Source organism: Buceros rhinoceros, unplaced genomic scaffold, assembly GCF_000710305.1.
Source record: "Buceros rhinoceros silvestris isolate BGI_N320 unplaced genomic scaffold, ASM71030v1 scaffold20033, whole genome shotgun sequence".
Lineage (NCBI taxonomy): Eukaryota > Metazoa > Chordata > Aves > Bucerotiformes > Bucerotidae > Buceros > Buceros rhinoceros.
The window spans coordinates 3,715-22,317 of NW_010403287.1; the positions used below are offsets into that span (position 1 = coordinate 3,715).

General features: G+C 37.2%; 1 protein-coding gene across 1 annotated transcript; it reads left to right on the forward strand.

The window, feature by feature from the left end:
• Positions 1–333: 333 nt before the first annotated feature.
• Positions 334–10,668, forward strand: HS2ST1 (heparan sulfate 2-O-sulfotransferase 1; the record flags this gene model as incomplete). The annotated part of the gene is made up of 5 exons (XM_010132972.1): positions 334–419; positions 3,970–4,108; positions 6,337–6,434; positions 7,674–7,831; positions 9,849–10,668. Coding segments are annotated over 5 exons (708 nt in total), but the record flags the coding sequence as incomplete, so codon positions are not given.
• Between the last annotated feature and the right edge of the window lie 7,935 nt (positions 10,669–18,603).

Sequence of the window (18,603 nt, forward strand, 5' to 3'; positions counted from 1 at the left end):
CTTTCAAATTACAAATAAAAAGGACTTACAAAATTTTAAATGTTTGTCTTGCTAATGTTTTTGTCGTAGCTTTCCTTTAATTGCCCTTCTTATTGCTGTATTCTGCTTTTGTTTAGTTTTGATCATAAAATTGTGACAATGTAAAATGAGTCATCTGTATGCTTGCAAAAAAAAAGTTAATTTTAGCTGGCATAAATTCTTTGGTAGCATTCAAAATAGCCTTTTTTTCTAATGTGTTACAAGATTTTACTTACAATTCAGGTAACACCGTGTATAGGGAAACTCACTATGTTCCAACTGTACAGAAACACTTTCTGCTGTTTGCTTTTACAGGTCCGATTTGTGAAGAATGTGACTTCCTGGAAGGAAATGAAACCAGGATTTTACCACGGACATATATCTTATTTGGACTTTGCAAAGTATGTTACCGTGGGGTTTGTCAGTGGAGTACGGTAATGGTTTAGGCTGCTGGGTCCGGCTGGGATATTAGTGCCCTCTAGTGATGAACGTCTGACAACGGCAGTTTTGAAAAATGTGCACACTGAAATTCCTGTGAGGAGCAATATTTGGGTTTGATTTTCATTTTTCTGTTGTCTTTTTGCATGATGCGATGTAGCTGAGGCTCATTTCAAAACTGTTTATATGCTAGATTTGGTATTCCTTGTCTGCATGACAAGCTTGGTTTACTGAAAATCCTGACTTTTCTCTGGAACACTGGCAGTTCTGCTTTAGGATTGGTTTCTCATTCTGGGTCATTTAAGATGTCTGTTCTCAAATGTATTTCATATAACAAGTAATACCACCTGCCATTTAAGTTATGTAGTTCTTCTCTATCAGAGTATCCCATTACACTTTATCAAAATACTTAAAGTTATATTTAAAAGCAATTTTCTGGCCTGTAGTAATTTCACTTGCTGTAAAAAGCCTTGAAATAATAGAGGAGTTAAATCCTGCTTCTAAAATAAATTTAGAAGAAAATGAAGTATAAATTCTCCCAGTGATTTCAAAGGTTCATGATTGTATCTGTATTTCTACTTCCATGTGTTTCTTTTCTTGTCTTATTTTTTCTTCTGGATCTAAAGCAGTGATCCTCAATAGCTCAGTCTTGTGAAACCTCCCCTTGAACTGGCAACTTGGTTTTGTTTAAGGTGCTTACTAGCGTTTCATCTTAGACTTGCAGCATGCAGAAAATGTTTTAAAAAGGGAAGTGCAATTATCAGATCTCGGCATATTTGACTGCACAAACAATACTAACCACTACTTTTACCTCTTGCTGGTGTTCAGTCCTCAGTAATGTTATATTTCTGTGTATTAAAACATTTATTTAATGAAATGAGTTTTTCATATGCAAGGATTTCTTTTGTTTAGTCATTGCTTTCAATTATTCATTCTGTTATGTACACAAGTTTTTAATTCTAGTTTTTTATTACGAAGAATGAGAATAGGAAGTGAGAGCTTCATAGTTGCCCAGTACAGTATATTATATAATAGAAAACGCTAGAAGGTTGCAGTAGTGGCTGGAAATTATCGATGGCACCAAGTAAAAAGCTTGAAGTTTACGAAAAGTAACAGACAAGAAGTCTTAATTGCAAATCAATCAATCAAATAAAATATGTCAGATTTTGTTAGCTTCTTTTCTGCCTTTTTGAAGTTAAAATGCTGCAACATTAATAAACCCTTGAACTGAATAGCGGCTTTCTGAAACAGCAAAGGTGAATTATCTATACATTACTCGCTTCATAAAGCTGAAAACAGTTTCAGATACTGGAACTTTTAAAAGTAAAATAATTATTTTCCATCTAGAAAGCATCTAAGCAATTTGACAGATTACTTTCATTTGCATCTCACCTCCAGGACTGCGTTATCCTTGTCTTTGTTGTTTGTTATCCTTTCACATAGATGATTTCTTTTTTCTCACAACAGCTGGCTTTCTCATACTTTGGGTTTTTATTATTAAGTAATAACTTGAATACTCTGGTTGTGCTTGGCAAGGCCCACACTTTTAAGGCTGTGAGGTATGTTCTTGTGAATGTTCTTGGAGGTGCGAAGTGTAAAATATTTTGAGAACATCTATGCCTGCTTATACACAGATATCAGACCTAGGTCCACTGTAATATATCAGAAGTACCTCTTAAATTATTCTGAAGCTTAAAGTACTGGATTCAATTGATGACTTATAGTATTGAGGACAGGTTATCATAACCCATCCATGTAGAAATTATGGTAATAAAAATTTAATTTTTTTCTTCTTTTTTTAAAAATTTCTGTTCCACCCTTGTTCCCTATTTTCTCTGTTAAACAGTTGAAGAAAAAGTTCTTTGACAATGCTGAATCATTATCATTATTATTTAAACTTTATTAATAAGTGGCTTATGTTATCATAACTGAAGCTAGTTTTGCGAGGTCATGTGCAAATCCATATGAAAGTACAATCTAGCACAAATATTTCCAAAGGTTTTGATGCTTTTATTAACCCACAGATACATATTTTTTGATTGAAGCTGCTATTATATCAAAATGATTTATTATAGCCTTCTACAAGCTATAATAAACAGACAGTAGAGTCTGTAGAAGGGCACACACATGCATGTTGCAGATGTTTCAGTGGACCTGAAAGAGGGTGCAGTTCAGAGTCTGAATTTTGCCTAAAAATGGTTGAAACATTCACACACTCCTATTTTATGGGCTTTAGGGAGTAAGAGCTGGCATACAGGCAGCCGCCTTTAACTGCTACAGCCTGATTCACTGGAACTCTGCTGGCCATATTTGTAGAATCAATTGCTCTTTCTGTAGCCTTTAACAATTGCTGTATCTGTAGTGAGTGCTGGTCTTTTGCCAAAGCAATGCCTTTTAATTGTTTTTTCCTAACTCCCTCTTTGCTGATGTGTATTCTGTGTTTCTGTTCTTCAGCTTTTCAGCCTAAGAGTACTCACACGAGCAGTATCTGGTATTATAATTTACAGAGTGAATGGTACTGCATCTTAAAACTGTGAGCGCTCGCTGTTTTAGCCAAGCTAGGAGGCTTGAACGGCCCTCTGTCAGTGCAAAATACTTTCCCAGTTTGCATAGGAACAGGAGAGATTTTTTTTTCCAGCTTCTAGCTTTATTTCAGGGCACTCGACACACTTGCAATTTCCATTGTGATGAAACCTCTTTAATGTTGGATGCCATATTTATTTACTGCAGTAATGTCTCAGATGGAAAAGAAGATAAAACTGAAAAATGTATTGTAAAAGCTGTCTTGAATGTAGATCACTGAAAGGTGGCATTTGCACAAAACAGTTTTGGTGGTTTAAATCTTTCTCATGCGTCCTATGAACTTACCATGTCATTTTGTCAAGCTTCCTGTTAGTGCCATAGTAAACCTAAATTTGCTTAGGGTAAATGTCTAAAGAAAATGTCTTTATGTAGAGAAGTTAATATGGTTACAGATACTATCTTAAGCTTATATTTAATAAGCATAGTCATATGGATTCAGCCCCGGTAATGGATGGGCTCAGAGCTCTGTCTTCCTTCTGATAGAGTTCATGTCTCTGACAACTGGAGACGGGCCAGGAGAACCACTTGCAGCATTGCATAGCACAGTTCAGGAGGACAGGAACTCAATAGCAAACATCCTTGTGCTTATTATAAACACATATATGGCTGCTAGACTAATTAAGGCGTTTCTATGGTGTATCTGTTTTATCTGTCAGAATGGTTGTGTGAGAATATTTCAGTTTTGTTTCTTTCTCTCATAAAACAAAATCACAATCTTAGGAAAACAGATAATGAACTGATTTTCTTGTCCACGTAACTCACTGGATATGAAGATGAAAGGAAGTGATTATTAAACTTCCTCTCATCGTCATCTTCTCTGTTCTCTAGATTTCAGTTTTATCAGTAGAGACAGGTAGTACCTGAGTATTAAGTGTTAGATGAGAAGCTTTGATTTGGCCTTTAAAGACATTTTTTCCTCTTTTACTTTAGATTTGGTGTTAAAAAGAAACCAATTTACATAAATGTCATAAGAGATCCTATAGAACGACTAGTTTCTTATTATTACTTTCTGCGCTTTGGAGATGATTACAGACCAGGGCTACGGAGGAGAAAACAGGGGGATAAAAAGGTAAATTACACTTTATAATATATATATGTTTATCTTACTACAGCTAATATCAAACCGGTTTTTTAAAATGACTTATAAAAGCTGAAAGGTCTTGTATCTGCCTTGGTGATGATGGTGGCTTTGTAAGTTATATTCTCCCCTTCCATGTCCCTACTGAACTAGAGTGTAACGGTAAGTATGTTCTTTATAATCTTCAAAATTCACTCTATGTTGCAATTTGTTGAAAAAATAAAATAAAATTTAAAGATGTTTTCAGATATCCAAAGTTGTAAGTATTGAGTTAAGTTTACCCTGCCATGTAAGATATCTACACCTCCTCTCATTCAAGACTGGGAGATACATTTTTTGCCAAAAGCTGTAGAACTGCTAATGCTTTGGATTTGATGGGGGTTTTGTGGTTTGTTTTTTTAATGTATACATAATTAGCAACCCAATTTTTTAAATGTAAATATTACAATGGAAATCTGTAAAGAGTCTCCTTGAAAACTGTGGAGTATGAATCATTCATTTCTATCCTTCCTCCGTTTGTCTTAGGTAGCTACAGGAGTATTTCAGGTTAGCTTACTCAGACCTTTATTACTAACACAGTTTCAGAATGGCAACGTTAATTCGGCTCCATAGTATATTAATTCCAGAAAGAATTACACACCCACTGTCATGGTTTTGCAGTAAGGCATTTGTTGGACTTTTTTTAAATCAGGAAGTAGAGTATTAAGTATATGAAATCTATAGTTAGAACAATGTGGAAGATTTTATAAACTGTAAGCGGGTTTTACACTTAACAGAGTTAAACGCTTTTCAAAACTTCAGTGGCAGTATTTTCCTAAGCTGGTGAAGCTTTTCTGTAATGTTGACAATTTAGTGTAACACTGTGCAAATACCAAGAGACGCTGAAAAAAATAACTAAGCAAAAATCACACGGAATACAGCTTAGTCTATAAACACTGTAACTACTAATAAATGCGACTAATCACTTTGTGTGTTCTCCTCTATCCAAATAGTGTGTTTCAGATATTTGGGACAGAGCATTCCTCGTCTCTCTCCAGGGGGTAACTAACTGCTACTCCGTTATTTAGGTTTTGGCGCCATCTTCAGCTACTGCATTTCAGTTTGTCCAGATCCTACAGCATAGGTAGATGAAAGCTTCAAGCAGAACAAATTGAAATTAAGCTTAAAAAATGTATCTTTGTAGAACTGGCTACAGAGATGATTTGGCGATATAGTATCGTAAAGACATTTTTGAAAAGAGACGTAGGATCTCATCTTTTGTAGCCTACTCTGTCGTTTTCATGAGGAGCATGATTTGACCAGTGGAATTGCTTTGTTGTAGAGATCAGTGAGTTGGGAAGCTGAGCATGCTACCAAGTTCAAACTGTTTACAGGACTTAATGCTTACTAAAAAGAGTGAAAATCAACAGTATAGGTTTAGTTTTGAATTATAATCTGAACAGCCTTGTTAGGTAGTCACTGGGAAACATTACATCAAAATCCCTAATGCACTATAAGCTCTGATTTGCTGGAAGTAGTTGAAATGCATTCTTATTTATAACGTTTGTAATGTGTTGTATTAATCATTTTATGTTTTTCTATTAAAGATTCTCTTTTTTGTTGTTGTCACTAGTATGCCACTTTATTTAGGTCTGAGACTTGATTGTTGCCATGCAGATTTAACTTGTCCTGTAAGAATCTCTAGTTAATTTGAAGTGGAATTGGTTTCCTATGCCAAGTTTTAGGGTTTTTTTCACTTAAATCAGGTAATACCATTTTCCATGGTGTTTCCAAGAAAACTGTACATATATAGATGGCGTAAGTTTTTTATATGGTAGATGCAAAATTCGGTCATGTCAAAACTGGATTGACTCAATCATAGTATCTATAACATCTGTTCCAATCTGACTTATAGTAGATTAACTAAGAGCTCTTCAAATGATAAGTAGTGAAGGTCAAAAATGCAATCTTTTATCATGATTGTGTCAAATGTATCAGGTAAGATCGAATTGTTCATTAGTTCCAATCATAAAAGACTGTCCGAGTACTGTTTTAATTGAGACAAATAGGTTCTCCTAATAACACTATGATAGCAAGGCTTGAGAAAAATACCTTTTTTTTTTCTTTCACATCATATCTTGTGTTTTCCTGTCCCTAAAACATTTAGCACCTGACTGGTTTGAGATGTTTGATACATTTACTAGATTTTAAAACTCAGCTCAATTTTGTCTTTGTTTCAGACCTTTGATGAATGTGTGGCAGCTGGAGGTTCAGACTGTGCTCCAGAGAAACTTTGGCTTCAAATTCCATTCTTCTGTGGCCACAGCTCCGAATGCTGGTAGGGAGATAAAATGTAGATTAAGTTGTTAGTCAAGTATATCACTGCTGAAATCTAAACTTAACAAATTTGAGTATGCAGCTGGGGAAAGTGTGAAGGATTGGACAGAATGGAGCCGCAGGTACTGTGGTAATATATTTCATTTTGAAGAAGCATTGTAGTGAAACACTTGCAGTTTTTAAATAAGCAGTGTGTTAGGATACTGTATCAGCAGTGCTATGAGGGAAAACAGATGTTTTCGATTTTTAAAATAATTTCTGTAGATTTGGAGTCTTGATATTTTTCTCTTATGTCAGTACAGTATCTTTCTTTCTGAATGGAAGTATTTTGTTCAAGCTCCTGGAGTTTCTGGGGAGAATAAAATAATTGAGATCAGGATAAATTTAGCTTCTTAAACCTTTAGACATCCAGTAGTCAAGCTACTTAGTAGAAACCAAACCAAAACCAAATAGTGTCCACCTTAAAATGCAGCATGTTTTATAACAGCAGCACAGATTTAAAAAAACTCTTTAGCAAACTAAAAAAAAAGAAAAAAAAGAAAGAAAAAGGAGGAGGACATAAATGATTTAATGATTTGAAGGATTCTGAGTGAAATCAAAGGCCATTTTTATTTGTCAAAAATACTGTTCTTCCAAACATAAGCAAAGTAAATGGCCAGTTGGGGGCTTCTCTTTCAGCGCCTGTTGGTCAGCCCACACCCGGGCTAGGTGAAGTAGCAGAGAAATAAAGGACTCTGAACCTGTCTTCATCCTGTCTAAAGCTATAAAAAGGAGGAAAAAAATGTCAGTTTAATTTCTGCCTATTTTTTAGGAGAGAAGTACTCATATTAAGTGCAATGACTTTCTAGTTCACATTTATGCTTGTAAGACGCAAAAGGAAAGGTGTGTTTATACCAGAACTGTTTCTGGTATCTAATGTGAAAGTGGGGACTGACTATTGACATCGAGAAAATGTAAATCCTCCAAAAATTGCATTAATGGAGACAATAACCATAAACACCAGGGGTTTTTTGTGGATATTGGTCAAAATAACTAGAGGAGTCAAATTTAGACAAAGACATTTAGACATAGAGAATGCAAGTGAGAGAAACTGGAAAGGGAAATGAAGTTAGGAATGGTTCATAACTTGAAATGAGACTTGCCTTTCCTATACAAATGTCCTGTTACAAAGTAATCGTCTAGGGACTAGGGATTGTTGGCTGACATCAGGTTTTGCTGTAATTATTCTCTGTCATTTTAGGAATGTGGGAAGCAGATGGGCTTTGGAACAAGCCAAATACAATCTGATTAATGAATACTTCCTAGTGGGAGTTACTGAAGAGCTTGAAGACTTTATCATGCTATTGGAGGCAGCTTTGCCCCGGTTCTTCAGGGGTGCCACAGAACTGTACCGCACAGGTATTTAAATGGTTGATTTCCATGGATTCCATGGATTTTTTTCGTCCTCTTACCACTGTTTTTTAATGTGAGTTCTTTAGACGTAAGTGAATAGTTCAGTTTCTGCCAGGTTTGCCTATCAGTTGGCTGATGTTCTTACATAAGAGACAAACTCTTTAAAAGACTCTCAGTACAAATTTTTGAGGGCAGCCCAAGTATCTTCCTGCCTTAGACAAACTGTAAGTACCTAAGGTTGGGGTAAAGACAGCTGTGTAGGTATACCACACTGAGAACTTTGTGACAGGTGTTTATCAGAACATTTTTGAAAGGCCTTGCAGGGGCTTCAGTTTTGTAGTGGCTGGTAGTGGCAGATTTCCGTGTCCTCAGGAGCCCTGATGGAATTAATGGTGCTTGATGCAACCTGGTTGGCTGTGCAAGAAGGCCCAAGGGTTACAAAGGCCCCATGTTTGTCTTCCTGGGGTCATAATAAGACATTTGTTGTATAGCTAGTAGTTCAGTTTCTAGGAGCTGGCCATGCAAATTATGATGAAAAAAAGGTCCATCTTAGCAGGGCTTCTGTCTACAATTAGAGGGAGAAAAAGGTCTGATGTACAGAGCCTAGATGTGTAATTTTAACAGGTTTATTGCATAGCAACAGACAGCACTTCTTAGGGAAAGTGCTGTCATAATTTTCTTAGAATCACAGGATCACAGAATGCTTTGGGTTGGAAGAGACCTTAAAGATTAGCTAGTTCCAACCCCACTGCCGTAGGCAGGGACAGCTTCCACTAGACCAGGTTGCTCAAAGCCCCATCCAACCTGGCCTCAAACACTTCCAGGGATGGGGCATCCACAGCTTCTCTGGGCAACCTGTTCCAGTGTGTCACCACCCTCACAGTGGAGAACTTCTTCCTTACATCTCATCTAAATCTACCTTCTTTTGGTATAAAGCCATTTCCCTTTGTGCTATCACTACATGCCCTCGTGAAAACTCCCTCTTCAGCTTTCTCACAGGCCCCCTTTAGGTACTGGAAGGCTGCTGTAAGGTCTCCCTGGAGCCTTCTCTTCTTCAGGCTGAACAACCCCAACTCTCTCAGCCTGTCTTTATAGGAGAGGTGCTTCAACCCTCTGATCATCTTCATGATCCTTCTCTGGAATTGGTTCAAGAGGTCCATATCCTTGTTAAGTTGGGTTCCCCAGAGCTGAACACAGGACTCCAGGTGGGGTCTCACAAGAGCAGAGTAGAGGGTGAGAATCATCTCCCTTGACCTGCTAGCCACACTTCTTTTGATACACCCAGGAAATTATTTGCTTTCTGGGCTGCAAGTGCACATTGCTAAGTCATTCTCAGTTTTTCATCCACCAATACTCCCAAGTCATTCTCCACAGGGCTGCTTCCAATCCGCTCACCACCCAGCCTGTATTTGTGCTTGGGATTGCCTGGACCCATGTGCAGGACTTTGCACTTGGCCTTGTTGAACTTCATGAGACTTGCACGGGCCTACCTCTCAAACCTGTCAAGGGCACTTTGATGGCAAGAGACCACTTGTTTGTGTAGTGGCTAAGCAATTGCCTGGACCCATGTGCAGGACCTTGCACTTGGCCTTGTGGAACTTCATGATGTTCACGCCGGCCCACCTCTCAAGCTTGTCAAAGTCTGCATTTCAGTCATCTTTGTGTCATAAGTCTCTGACTCTGCAGTTTTTAAAATCCTTAACATTTGATACCAGATTAACATCTAAGTAATCAATTTTGAAAGACCAGTCGATGCTCCAAGTCCATTATGTGGAGTAATCTTGTTCCTTAAATGAGGTGTTCATTCATAGAATGAGGAGGAAGAATTAAAAGAACTGATGCAAAATTCGTTAACATTTAGTGAGAGTGACTGCGATTTTCCGACCCCACATGTTATGTTAATAAATTCTGGATTAAATTCTGTCACTTCTAATGCAGTTTATCAACATGCCAAGAGTATAAGACTCTGTAAATAAATCATGTGAACCTTAAAGTGAAGATACTGCTTTCATTTTGCATTTAGGAAAGAAGTCTCATCTTAGGAAAACAACTGAGAAAAAACTTCCCACAAAAGAAACTATTGCCAAGCTACAACAGTCTGAAATCTGGAAAATGGAGAATGAGTTCTATGAATTTGCACTGGAGCAATTTCAGTTTGTCAGAGCACATGCAGTTCGGGAAAAAGATGGAGAATTGTATATTCTGGCTCAAAACTTTTTCTATGAAAAGATTTACCCTAAATCAAACTAAGAACACAATACTGTTAGATTTATGGACGTAAATCTTTGGTCACATCATCATCTTAGTCCTCAGCCATGGAAACTAGATTGTGTGTAGATCTCTAAGACGTTTCTTTATAGATCTGAGAGAAGTGGGCTGTGGATCACCTCCAGGGCGTTGGATGCTGGCTAATGATGTTGGTAATCCAGAAGCAAAGGCTTCATTTCTTTTATCTACCTAATACTTTCAGAGGGAGTTAATATCCTTTACCTGAAGAAATCTACACTTTAATTCGGAGCAATTAATACTACAGCAGTTCTAGGTGAAAATATAAACAAACAAAAAATGCTTCTGTTGATGCTCTTTTTAATTTTCAGAACAATTTATTTTCATTTAGACTTCTGTGAAGACAAAATAATTTTTCCCAGCTTTCTACATGGAAATTTTGGTTGTATACAATACAAGTAGTGTTAATAACTGATTGACATCTGTGCTTTGTTTTTGTGAATCATGTCACATGATATTAATTGGGACGGTTAATCATGTTCTGCTGAGAAATGCTACTGCTGCTGGAATTGCCCATATTTATATATGTGGTTTTATTAAAAAATTACAACTAATCACTAGTGTTAAAACATCATTTCCACATTAATATTGTAAAAAAGTTACAGAATCAGAGCAGTTTTGTTTTGTTTTTTATCCCCACCACCACTAATTGAGGTTGGGAAAACTACAAAGGAAGTTGGTATTGTCTGCAGTTCTAGTTGATCCTTACACAGTGGTATAAAAATCGTAAGTTCAATATTAAGTTTCTCCATGGATTCTTTGTAATAATTGTAAACTGAGGTATTGGTGAATCCATATTATGACTCCATTAGTGAGCTGTGGTATGGTTAGGGTTTTCCTACTACTTCAATACTTTTATCTGTAGAATATTTTTACTAAGGTGCTTTATAACGTGTTTTAAAGCATTTCATTTACAAAAGGAGTAAAATGCTGTAAATACTGCTTATTTTATGTATTTGGACCAAAAGGTTTAAAGTAACTAGTTTGAAGTGGGGTTTTTTGCACCGGTTCTGTTATGTGTGAAGTGAAAAACATCACATCTACTTCCTGGTAGAGTTAACTGTTGGACATTGCTGAAATGCACTTCAGTGACCTCTCTGACTTCAATACCAGAATGTTGTCCAGGGCTTCTCTTTGCAGCAATGTAGTCTTCATCCTTTTGTTACGGTAAGAGGAAAAGAAGAAACTGTCGTGTGTGGTCTGGTTGAGAAAGGTGCGGTGAACGTGATTGACATAATTGTATTTATGTAACCGCCTTATGTGGCTATTGTAAATTTGTGAGTTGCCATTATTCACAGTGTGAAACACCTGGTAGATGAAGTAAATTGAAATTTAAGAACAGATGTTTGGGGCCACTGCGTTAGAGCAAATGGCAGTGGAGAACTACAAGAATTTCCTATTGAATTTTCTTGAGGATCTGAGTATTTACACCTCTTACACCTGCCTTTTCTTAAAGTGCTTTTCACAGGGTTTAATGTGGGAAGGCACTGAGGAGACAAAGTAAGGAATGGTGGAAAAGGTTTAAATTCCTAAGGGGTGATGCTGAAAGCTTAGTTTGAAATTACTGAGTTGAGTTTCTTTAACCAGCTTGTTCTTGTAATGAAAACAAAGGAAATGGAAAATGGTCTGTGAACTGGATGTCTGCAGCCAAAAGCAACAGCTCACTTACAGAAAGGATAATGAAAGACTATCAAGTACATCTTGCATTTTCTTTGTTTTCTTGGATTTTTCCCTTTGAATTTTAAAAATAGATCTCTCTTTGTTCTTCCCAAATAATCAGGGAAGTTCCTTCTGATAGCTTACCATTTATATAGCATGAACCATGCATAAGATTTCCTGTTCCAGTTCTCGTCTGTTGGCATCAATAATATCAACACGTTTGGGAATAGGATGTGTTAGTCCACACATAAAGACAAGTTTCATAGCTAAAGAAAGGAACTGAGGAGTCATACACGAGAAGTAGCTAATGGAAATCTAAACATTTTCATAACAAAGCAGTAACTTTTTTGAAATAAAATGAATATTTATAATCCCAGGAAAGATTATCCACTCAGTGATAGTTTTATGTTAGATATTACTTTGACGCTTGTTTTCCTTGAGAATAATTCAGATCAGTTTACTTTCTTGACTCTTCTTCAGAATTTTCAGAAAAGCACCTCTTAAGAGAGCAGAAGAGTTTACTAAGTAAGAACATAAAATAGTCATCTAAGAAATGAAATGGGTGTGTAGGCAAATGCTTCTGTATTGACAAGAAAAAAATAGGCAAAACTTCTACTGATTTCAGAAACCTTTTCTATTCTATAAGCAATTTTAAAAGTTGTGGTTTTGTTTTTCATTCAGGATTTGGAATTTCTTAATTATGAGTCTTCACTAACAAATATAAGATAACAATGCAATTTTTTTATTTTTAAAAGAGCAATATATTTTTCATAGTTCATATAAGAAAACATATTTTATTCAGCTTCCTGTTCTTTGCTGTGAACTGACAGGATTGAGACAAACAAGAAATTTAGGAATTTTTTTTTTTAAATGCTAGCCACAGTTGGAGAGAAGCCCACTCCAGACATGCTCTGAAGATGATACTGTGTGTGGAACACAGAAGCGATCAAGACTGTCTGCTTTTATATCTTGTGCAACCATTAAATCAACTGTGAACTTTTTAGAATCCTTTGAATTCAGAGCTATCAAACTTGGATTTCCTAAAAGACAGTTGAGGAAAAGGAGCTTTACAGATTTTTAATAACCTGCTCTTTTCATCTTCTATTCAGAAATGGAAACAATCCAAATTGTTGGTATTAGAAATATTTTACAGTATATAAACAGAGTGTATCTTGTGTATTTTCCCTTAATGACTTAGGGTGAAAAGCAGCAATACATGGATTTTTGTTGTGGCAGGTTGTATGATCAGTAAATTTACTATGCAGCCTTCTGAACACGGAACTTTTAACTAAAGTCACTGTAGTCTCTGCACAGGAATGAGATAGGCTTTTTGCAGGGCTAAGTTCATTTGAAAGGTGCTGAAATGCTCATATATATATATTTGAGAGTAGGTTGTGTTACACTGTTCTGTACTTTTTGTACAGAACAAATAAAGCCCAGATTTTGCGCAAAACTGTAGCTGTTGAAACTCTTCACATCAGCATAACGGCGCTAGGTCCAGCTGCGCTGGTAACTACATAGCCAGAACGACAGCATGCCTGGAGCACTTGTGATACACTGGGCACTGTTGATAGGAGAGCAACAGCGGTTTTAGTTCCTTCCGATAATAATTCTGCAGCCATGCAACAAGAATTTCACTTATTTTGTTAGTGCAGAAACGAGGCTAGGGTGCAGGATGTCCTGTGTGCACATTCCCGCTTGCTCTCGCTTGATTTTTCAAGCAGTCTCTCTATTAATGGTATGCTGACCATGGCTTAATTTTCAAACAGGCATGAAAATTTATAGATATACAGTACAGGAGAGGAAGAAGCAGCCCGTCCTAGTCACTTGAAATAACCCTTTTCAGGGTACTTAGTTTTTCTGAAGATACTTAGCTATTTTTGCTTTCCAGGGATAAACACTTGCTTATTTATGGTCTCAGAGCAGTTCTATCTTGTATCAGGGAAAATTCAGTTATTTTCTATTATAATTCTGTTGAATTTTTCCATTAAGCTTTATCTGGTGTTACTAAACGTGTATATGACAAAAAGATACACGGATAACACTATCTGAACTGTGCTGCATAAGCAGTAGGTGGAGAAGCCTGATTCAAGTGCACTGCCAATTTAGCTCTTCAAAATTAGAGCATATATTATGACTACTAGAGATTAAACTTAAGGGAACTGTAAGGCTGCTTAGTTGCACGGATGCTTCATTTACTGGTAAGCCTGTGCAACCATGTAACCTTTGCAGCAGTGTTCGTGGAAAGAGCCCTCTTCCTGAGACTTTTCTGGAGCGTAATTATAAATGTTCATACACTTGTACCGTCTGATATTTACATCAACAGCTTTCTGTAAAAAGAGACAGGTTTGTGAGCATTTCTAAAGCAGTACTGAATGTAATTTGAAAAACATGGATTGTGCTTCATGAGTTTTTTCTTTTTAAACACACACACAGCTAAATAGTGCCTTTTTTCCTCACAATCCATGTTGAAGATGCTCGCTCCCACTCACCCTCCGTAAATTGATTTGTTTGTGCAATACTATTCCAACTTGAAACCATTTTGTCACAGCTGTTTGAGAAATAATCTCCATTTTTCCTTACTATGCTGCCAGCTTTCTGTTGTTGAAGTGTTTCAGTTGATTATCTAATGCAAATGCTATAAAATAAAATACCCAGTGGGAAAGGGAAAGAAAAGAAGTCTTGTGTCCTGTCTTAATATTTGCATGAGGCATTCACATTAAATGATTTTTTTTTTTTTTAAAAAAACATTGTTATGCAGTATTGTGAACTTGTTTGCAGCTGTTGTGATTTAGAGAGGAGAGGCGAGCTGGAGTGTAGCTCGTTTGTAATAATTTAATATAGCTATAACCAAACGTATTTGTAGAATATATTTTTAGAATTTGGATTGGGCTTTCTGGTCAGAAGTGTAATAAATTTGCATAGTGTCTGCACTGTGGTGAAAGTGTCAATGAAAAGTTCTTAATACTAAAACCAAGATTTGTAAGAAAAGAAAGCTGGCGTTAAAACAATGCATGATACATATGTGCTTCCTGCCTGAGGGAACGAATGACCTGACTGATTACTGTGGTACTGGAAGATACCCAGTTACTGCGGTGATGAGTATAGTATGAGAACTTGAGTAGAATAGAAATGTCATTTGTGTTGGCAAGCAAGCAGTTAAAATAAGGCAATATAGTGAGCGTGAGTATGCTGCTGTGTTCAGGATTTCTGATGCGTGCTGTAACCATTGCCCCCTAAACAGTCCTAGCTGTGTGCTCTGTGGCACTGAGCAGTCATCTGGCCCAGCCAGATTTCTCAATGCAATAGTTCCTAAATATTTAGTCATCAGCCTTCATGATTAAGAACCATCATGCAGTTACTCAGCCACTTCCACTTGAGGATTTTGCTGGCTTTCAATCCCCTTTTTGTTGCAGGTAGACTTTTCCATACTGAAAACTCATAGGTGTAATAGTGCACAGGAAACAGTCTCTCTGCTTCTATCAGCCAGAGGGAAGTGAAGGAAAAAATTGCCTGTGTAAAGATACACGACTTCTTAAGGTCACTTCACCTCTTCCTGAAATTACATAGTAAACAAAATGACAGATAAAAAAAAGTAGCAATACAAAAAATGCTGTATTTGAAACAACAGTAGCTTCTCCTGTGACCGACAGTGTGACTAGTGTTACAGATATGTGCCAAATACTGGCTGAACGCTTGTTTTTAACTATTGCTGCCATTTGCATAGGTAAATAATCTCATCATCAGTTGGAATTCATGGGAGAGGAGTGGAAGAATGAAAAGAGGGGTTTGTTCAAAGCTAGATTTTTTTTTCAGTTCCCCTAGTTTCATTTTATTTATTGTTTGAATCTTGCATTTGATTTCAGTATCATTTCCTTACGTCTTAATAAAATACAAGAAGTTTCTAGTGAATGTCAAAGCAATGTCCAGATGTTTTCTTCAAGCACAAGTCCCCTGCTATGACCTCCCCCTGGCTTCATTACCACATAACGCAGATGTGGTAACTTTCAATAAGAGCTAATTTAAAGGACTAATAATACTCTTTATTAAAAAAAACCTTTACAAGAAAGAACACCTGTGGCCTAAAAATGAAGGCTTTGAGACCTTTCACCTTGTCATAATAACCAACTGCATCCTCATAAAAATGGAAAATACTGTGATAAACATTCTCTGCCCATTTTCTGCATGTTTATAAGGCTGGTCCTGAATCCACTCTCAGATTTGCTGCACACAGACATTAACTTCTCATAATAAACGTAACTGTCAAAATAATTGCACAAGGAACAACTACCCATCTTTGTACTGAAAAAAAGCGCCTGTCTTGTAACAAAATAGATTAAAATGGTGATTCATGGGAATTGTGGTTATAGTTCAAGTGTACAGCTATCATATTTCTCAGATACTTTAAGACGGTTCATGCCTTTTGCTGTACTCATGCATGTCTTGTTTCACCCTGCTATTGATATGAACTCATCTGTGATTTTCAACTAAAAAAGCTGTGTATTTCAAACATAAATTCAGTATTAATAAGGAAGAAAACAGTTCTATTTTGAGAGAGAAGCATACCTAATTTGGTATGATAATTCAAATGCTCTAACGTAACCAGAACTCTGTGTTTGATGTAGCAGTTACTGGAAAATATTATGAACTGTCTTCACCAAAAAAGAAGAAAACTAGTCTAGAGAATAATGGCCTTCTGTCCCTAAAGACATTAATGTCTTGACAAATACTGATTGCCATTTTTAACATGGAATAGAATTTGGCATCCTTAATCTCCTTTATTTAGAATTTAATAACTTTTAAAATGTTGCGTGACTTGGAGAATTGGCGAGGGGAAGAGAAGTGCTTAACTGCTAGAGACTTGTGCAGTTACAGGCTGGCTTCGCCAGGACTGCCTCGCTGCAGCGTGTAATGATGAGTGAATATTTGGGCAAGCGTTGCATAAAGCAGTCCATACGGTAACAAAGGGTACGTATCCATCTGTGAAGACAGGATGTAAAGAATGCAGAGGGAAGTGCAGGCAGAAATCTAAACCACTATATGAGATTGCAGTCATTACTTTACAGCTATGATGGCTATCTTTGGCCTAATTATCTGCTTTGGATCTTCAGTGCCTTCCCTTGACTCAGTTAATGAATTCAAAGATGCATTCATCAAGGCCACTGCTATTCTAAGCAAGGCCTATACACCACCAAATGCAATGTCTCCTATTTATAACCCTAGCTTTCTGCTCCAGTACTGCTTATAGCTACGCTGTAGATCTGGAAAAGCAGATTACATTGACTGGGAGGCTTGTCTGCTCTGCATTTGAGTTCCTCGCTTCTTGAAGATAAAATAGTCAGTAATTGCATGAGAGAAGTCAAATCCATGAAGTCTGGAGAAAGCATCTTATGCTCAGGGTATGTGGAGCAAAAACTGCACTTTTTTTTGGTGTCCATTCAGAATGAGTTCACTGACTCAGATTCCAGCCAGACATCTGTTAATACTAAAGGCTTCTATGGAGAGATGGTTGGAAACCTGAGGTTTACTTTTAGCAAAAATCGCCATCAACATTGTTTTTCCACAAAACTTTTCAACAAAGGTTTTGTTTTGGTTTGGTTTTTTCCCCTTAAGATAAACGGGGAGTTATTCCCTTAAGAACAGAGCAAAACAGGAAAACATCAGTGCCCCCCACCACCCCAGCAAACATTCTTCATCAGTGTCCTTTTTTTTTTCCCCAAGTGCATGGAAAAATGTGTGAGTGTGTGACATCTGTGTTCAGCCTCTCCCTTTTCTCAGCTGGCTCTGTGAGATAGCACAATAGGTTTCGTGCCTTCACAAGCCTTCCAAAGGACAAGTCTTATCTTGCAGGTATTGTTGTAGGACATGAGATCACACTTCAGTATGGAGTTTATCAAACTTGGTGTTTACTCAGGATCACCTCTGAGAGTCTGGTGGCGACAGAGGTCCTTGTCCTGCGTGTCAGAGGTAGTGTTTGCATATTGTACTGAATTAGCTTGTGCACGCTAGTGACTGTGCATACAGCCGTTTGGATGTATCTACCTGACAGTCACTTCATCCAGCAAGGATATTTAACTTGTGGTTCGGTTTTTTAAAACCTTTGTGCAGGTCAGGTGCCTGGCAAGATGAGAATCAGGCAGCAATCAGCAGGTTTTATTAACTAAAGCTTTGCAACTGGCTTGTGTGTAACTTTGGTTCGTATCCCCTCCTTCCCAACTCACCCATTCAGGAATGTCCTATTACATATATACGTGTGCACGTGTCTACACTTAGATAGTCATAGTACTCATGACTTGATCGTACTGAGATAAATGGAGAGTGAATCACAAGCCAAATAGATTCAAAGTTTTGGAAGCCAAGTTTGAAAACCTTGTCAGTAGTCAGAGGGAGCAAAGCATGTCCAAGCAGACACTCAGATATTCTTTCAAAACCCACTTTCTGTGTATTTGAAACGGCCTCTCAACATCTATTGAGCAGTCCAGCTTGGGCTGTAGTCGATTCTAGTACTTGGGAAACAAACTTAGATGAGCTTTTGGCTCAGTGAGAGATCCTGATAATACAGCTTCTTGCTCCTTTAACAACAGTATTTTCCAAGACAATCATGTACCTTTTGACTGAGAGGAGGCAGAGACCCTGATGTCATGGTTCATCATAGACACTGAGATGGTTCAAATTTATTTCATCATTTCATGTTCTACTTACATGTGCTGTTTGTAACTGATTCTTTCTCTTATGTTTTCTCAGATGCATGAAAAAGATGGGTTCAAAATCCAAAAGAGCGTGCTTCTCTCTGTAGCTGCGTTGGTAGACACCCCCCCCCCCCCACTGCACCC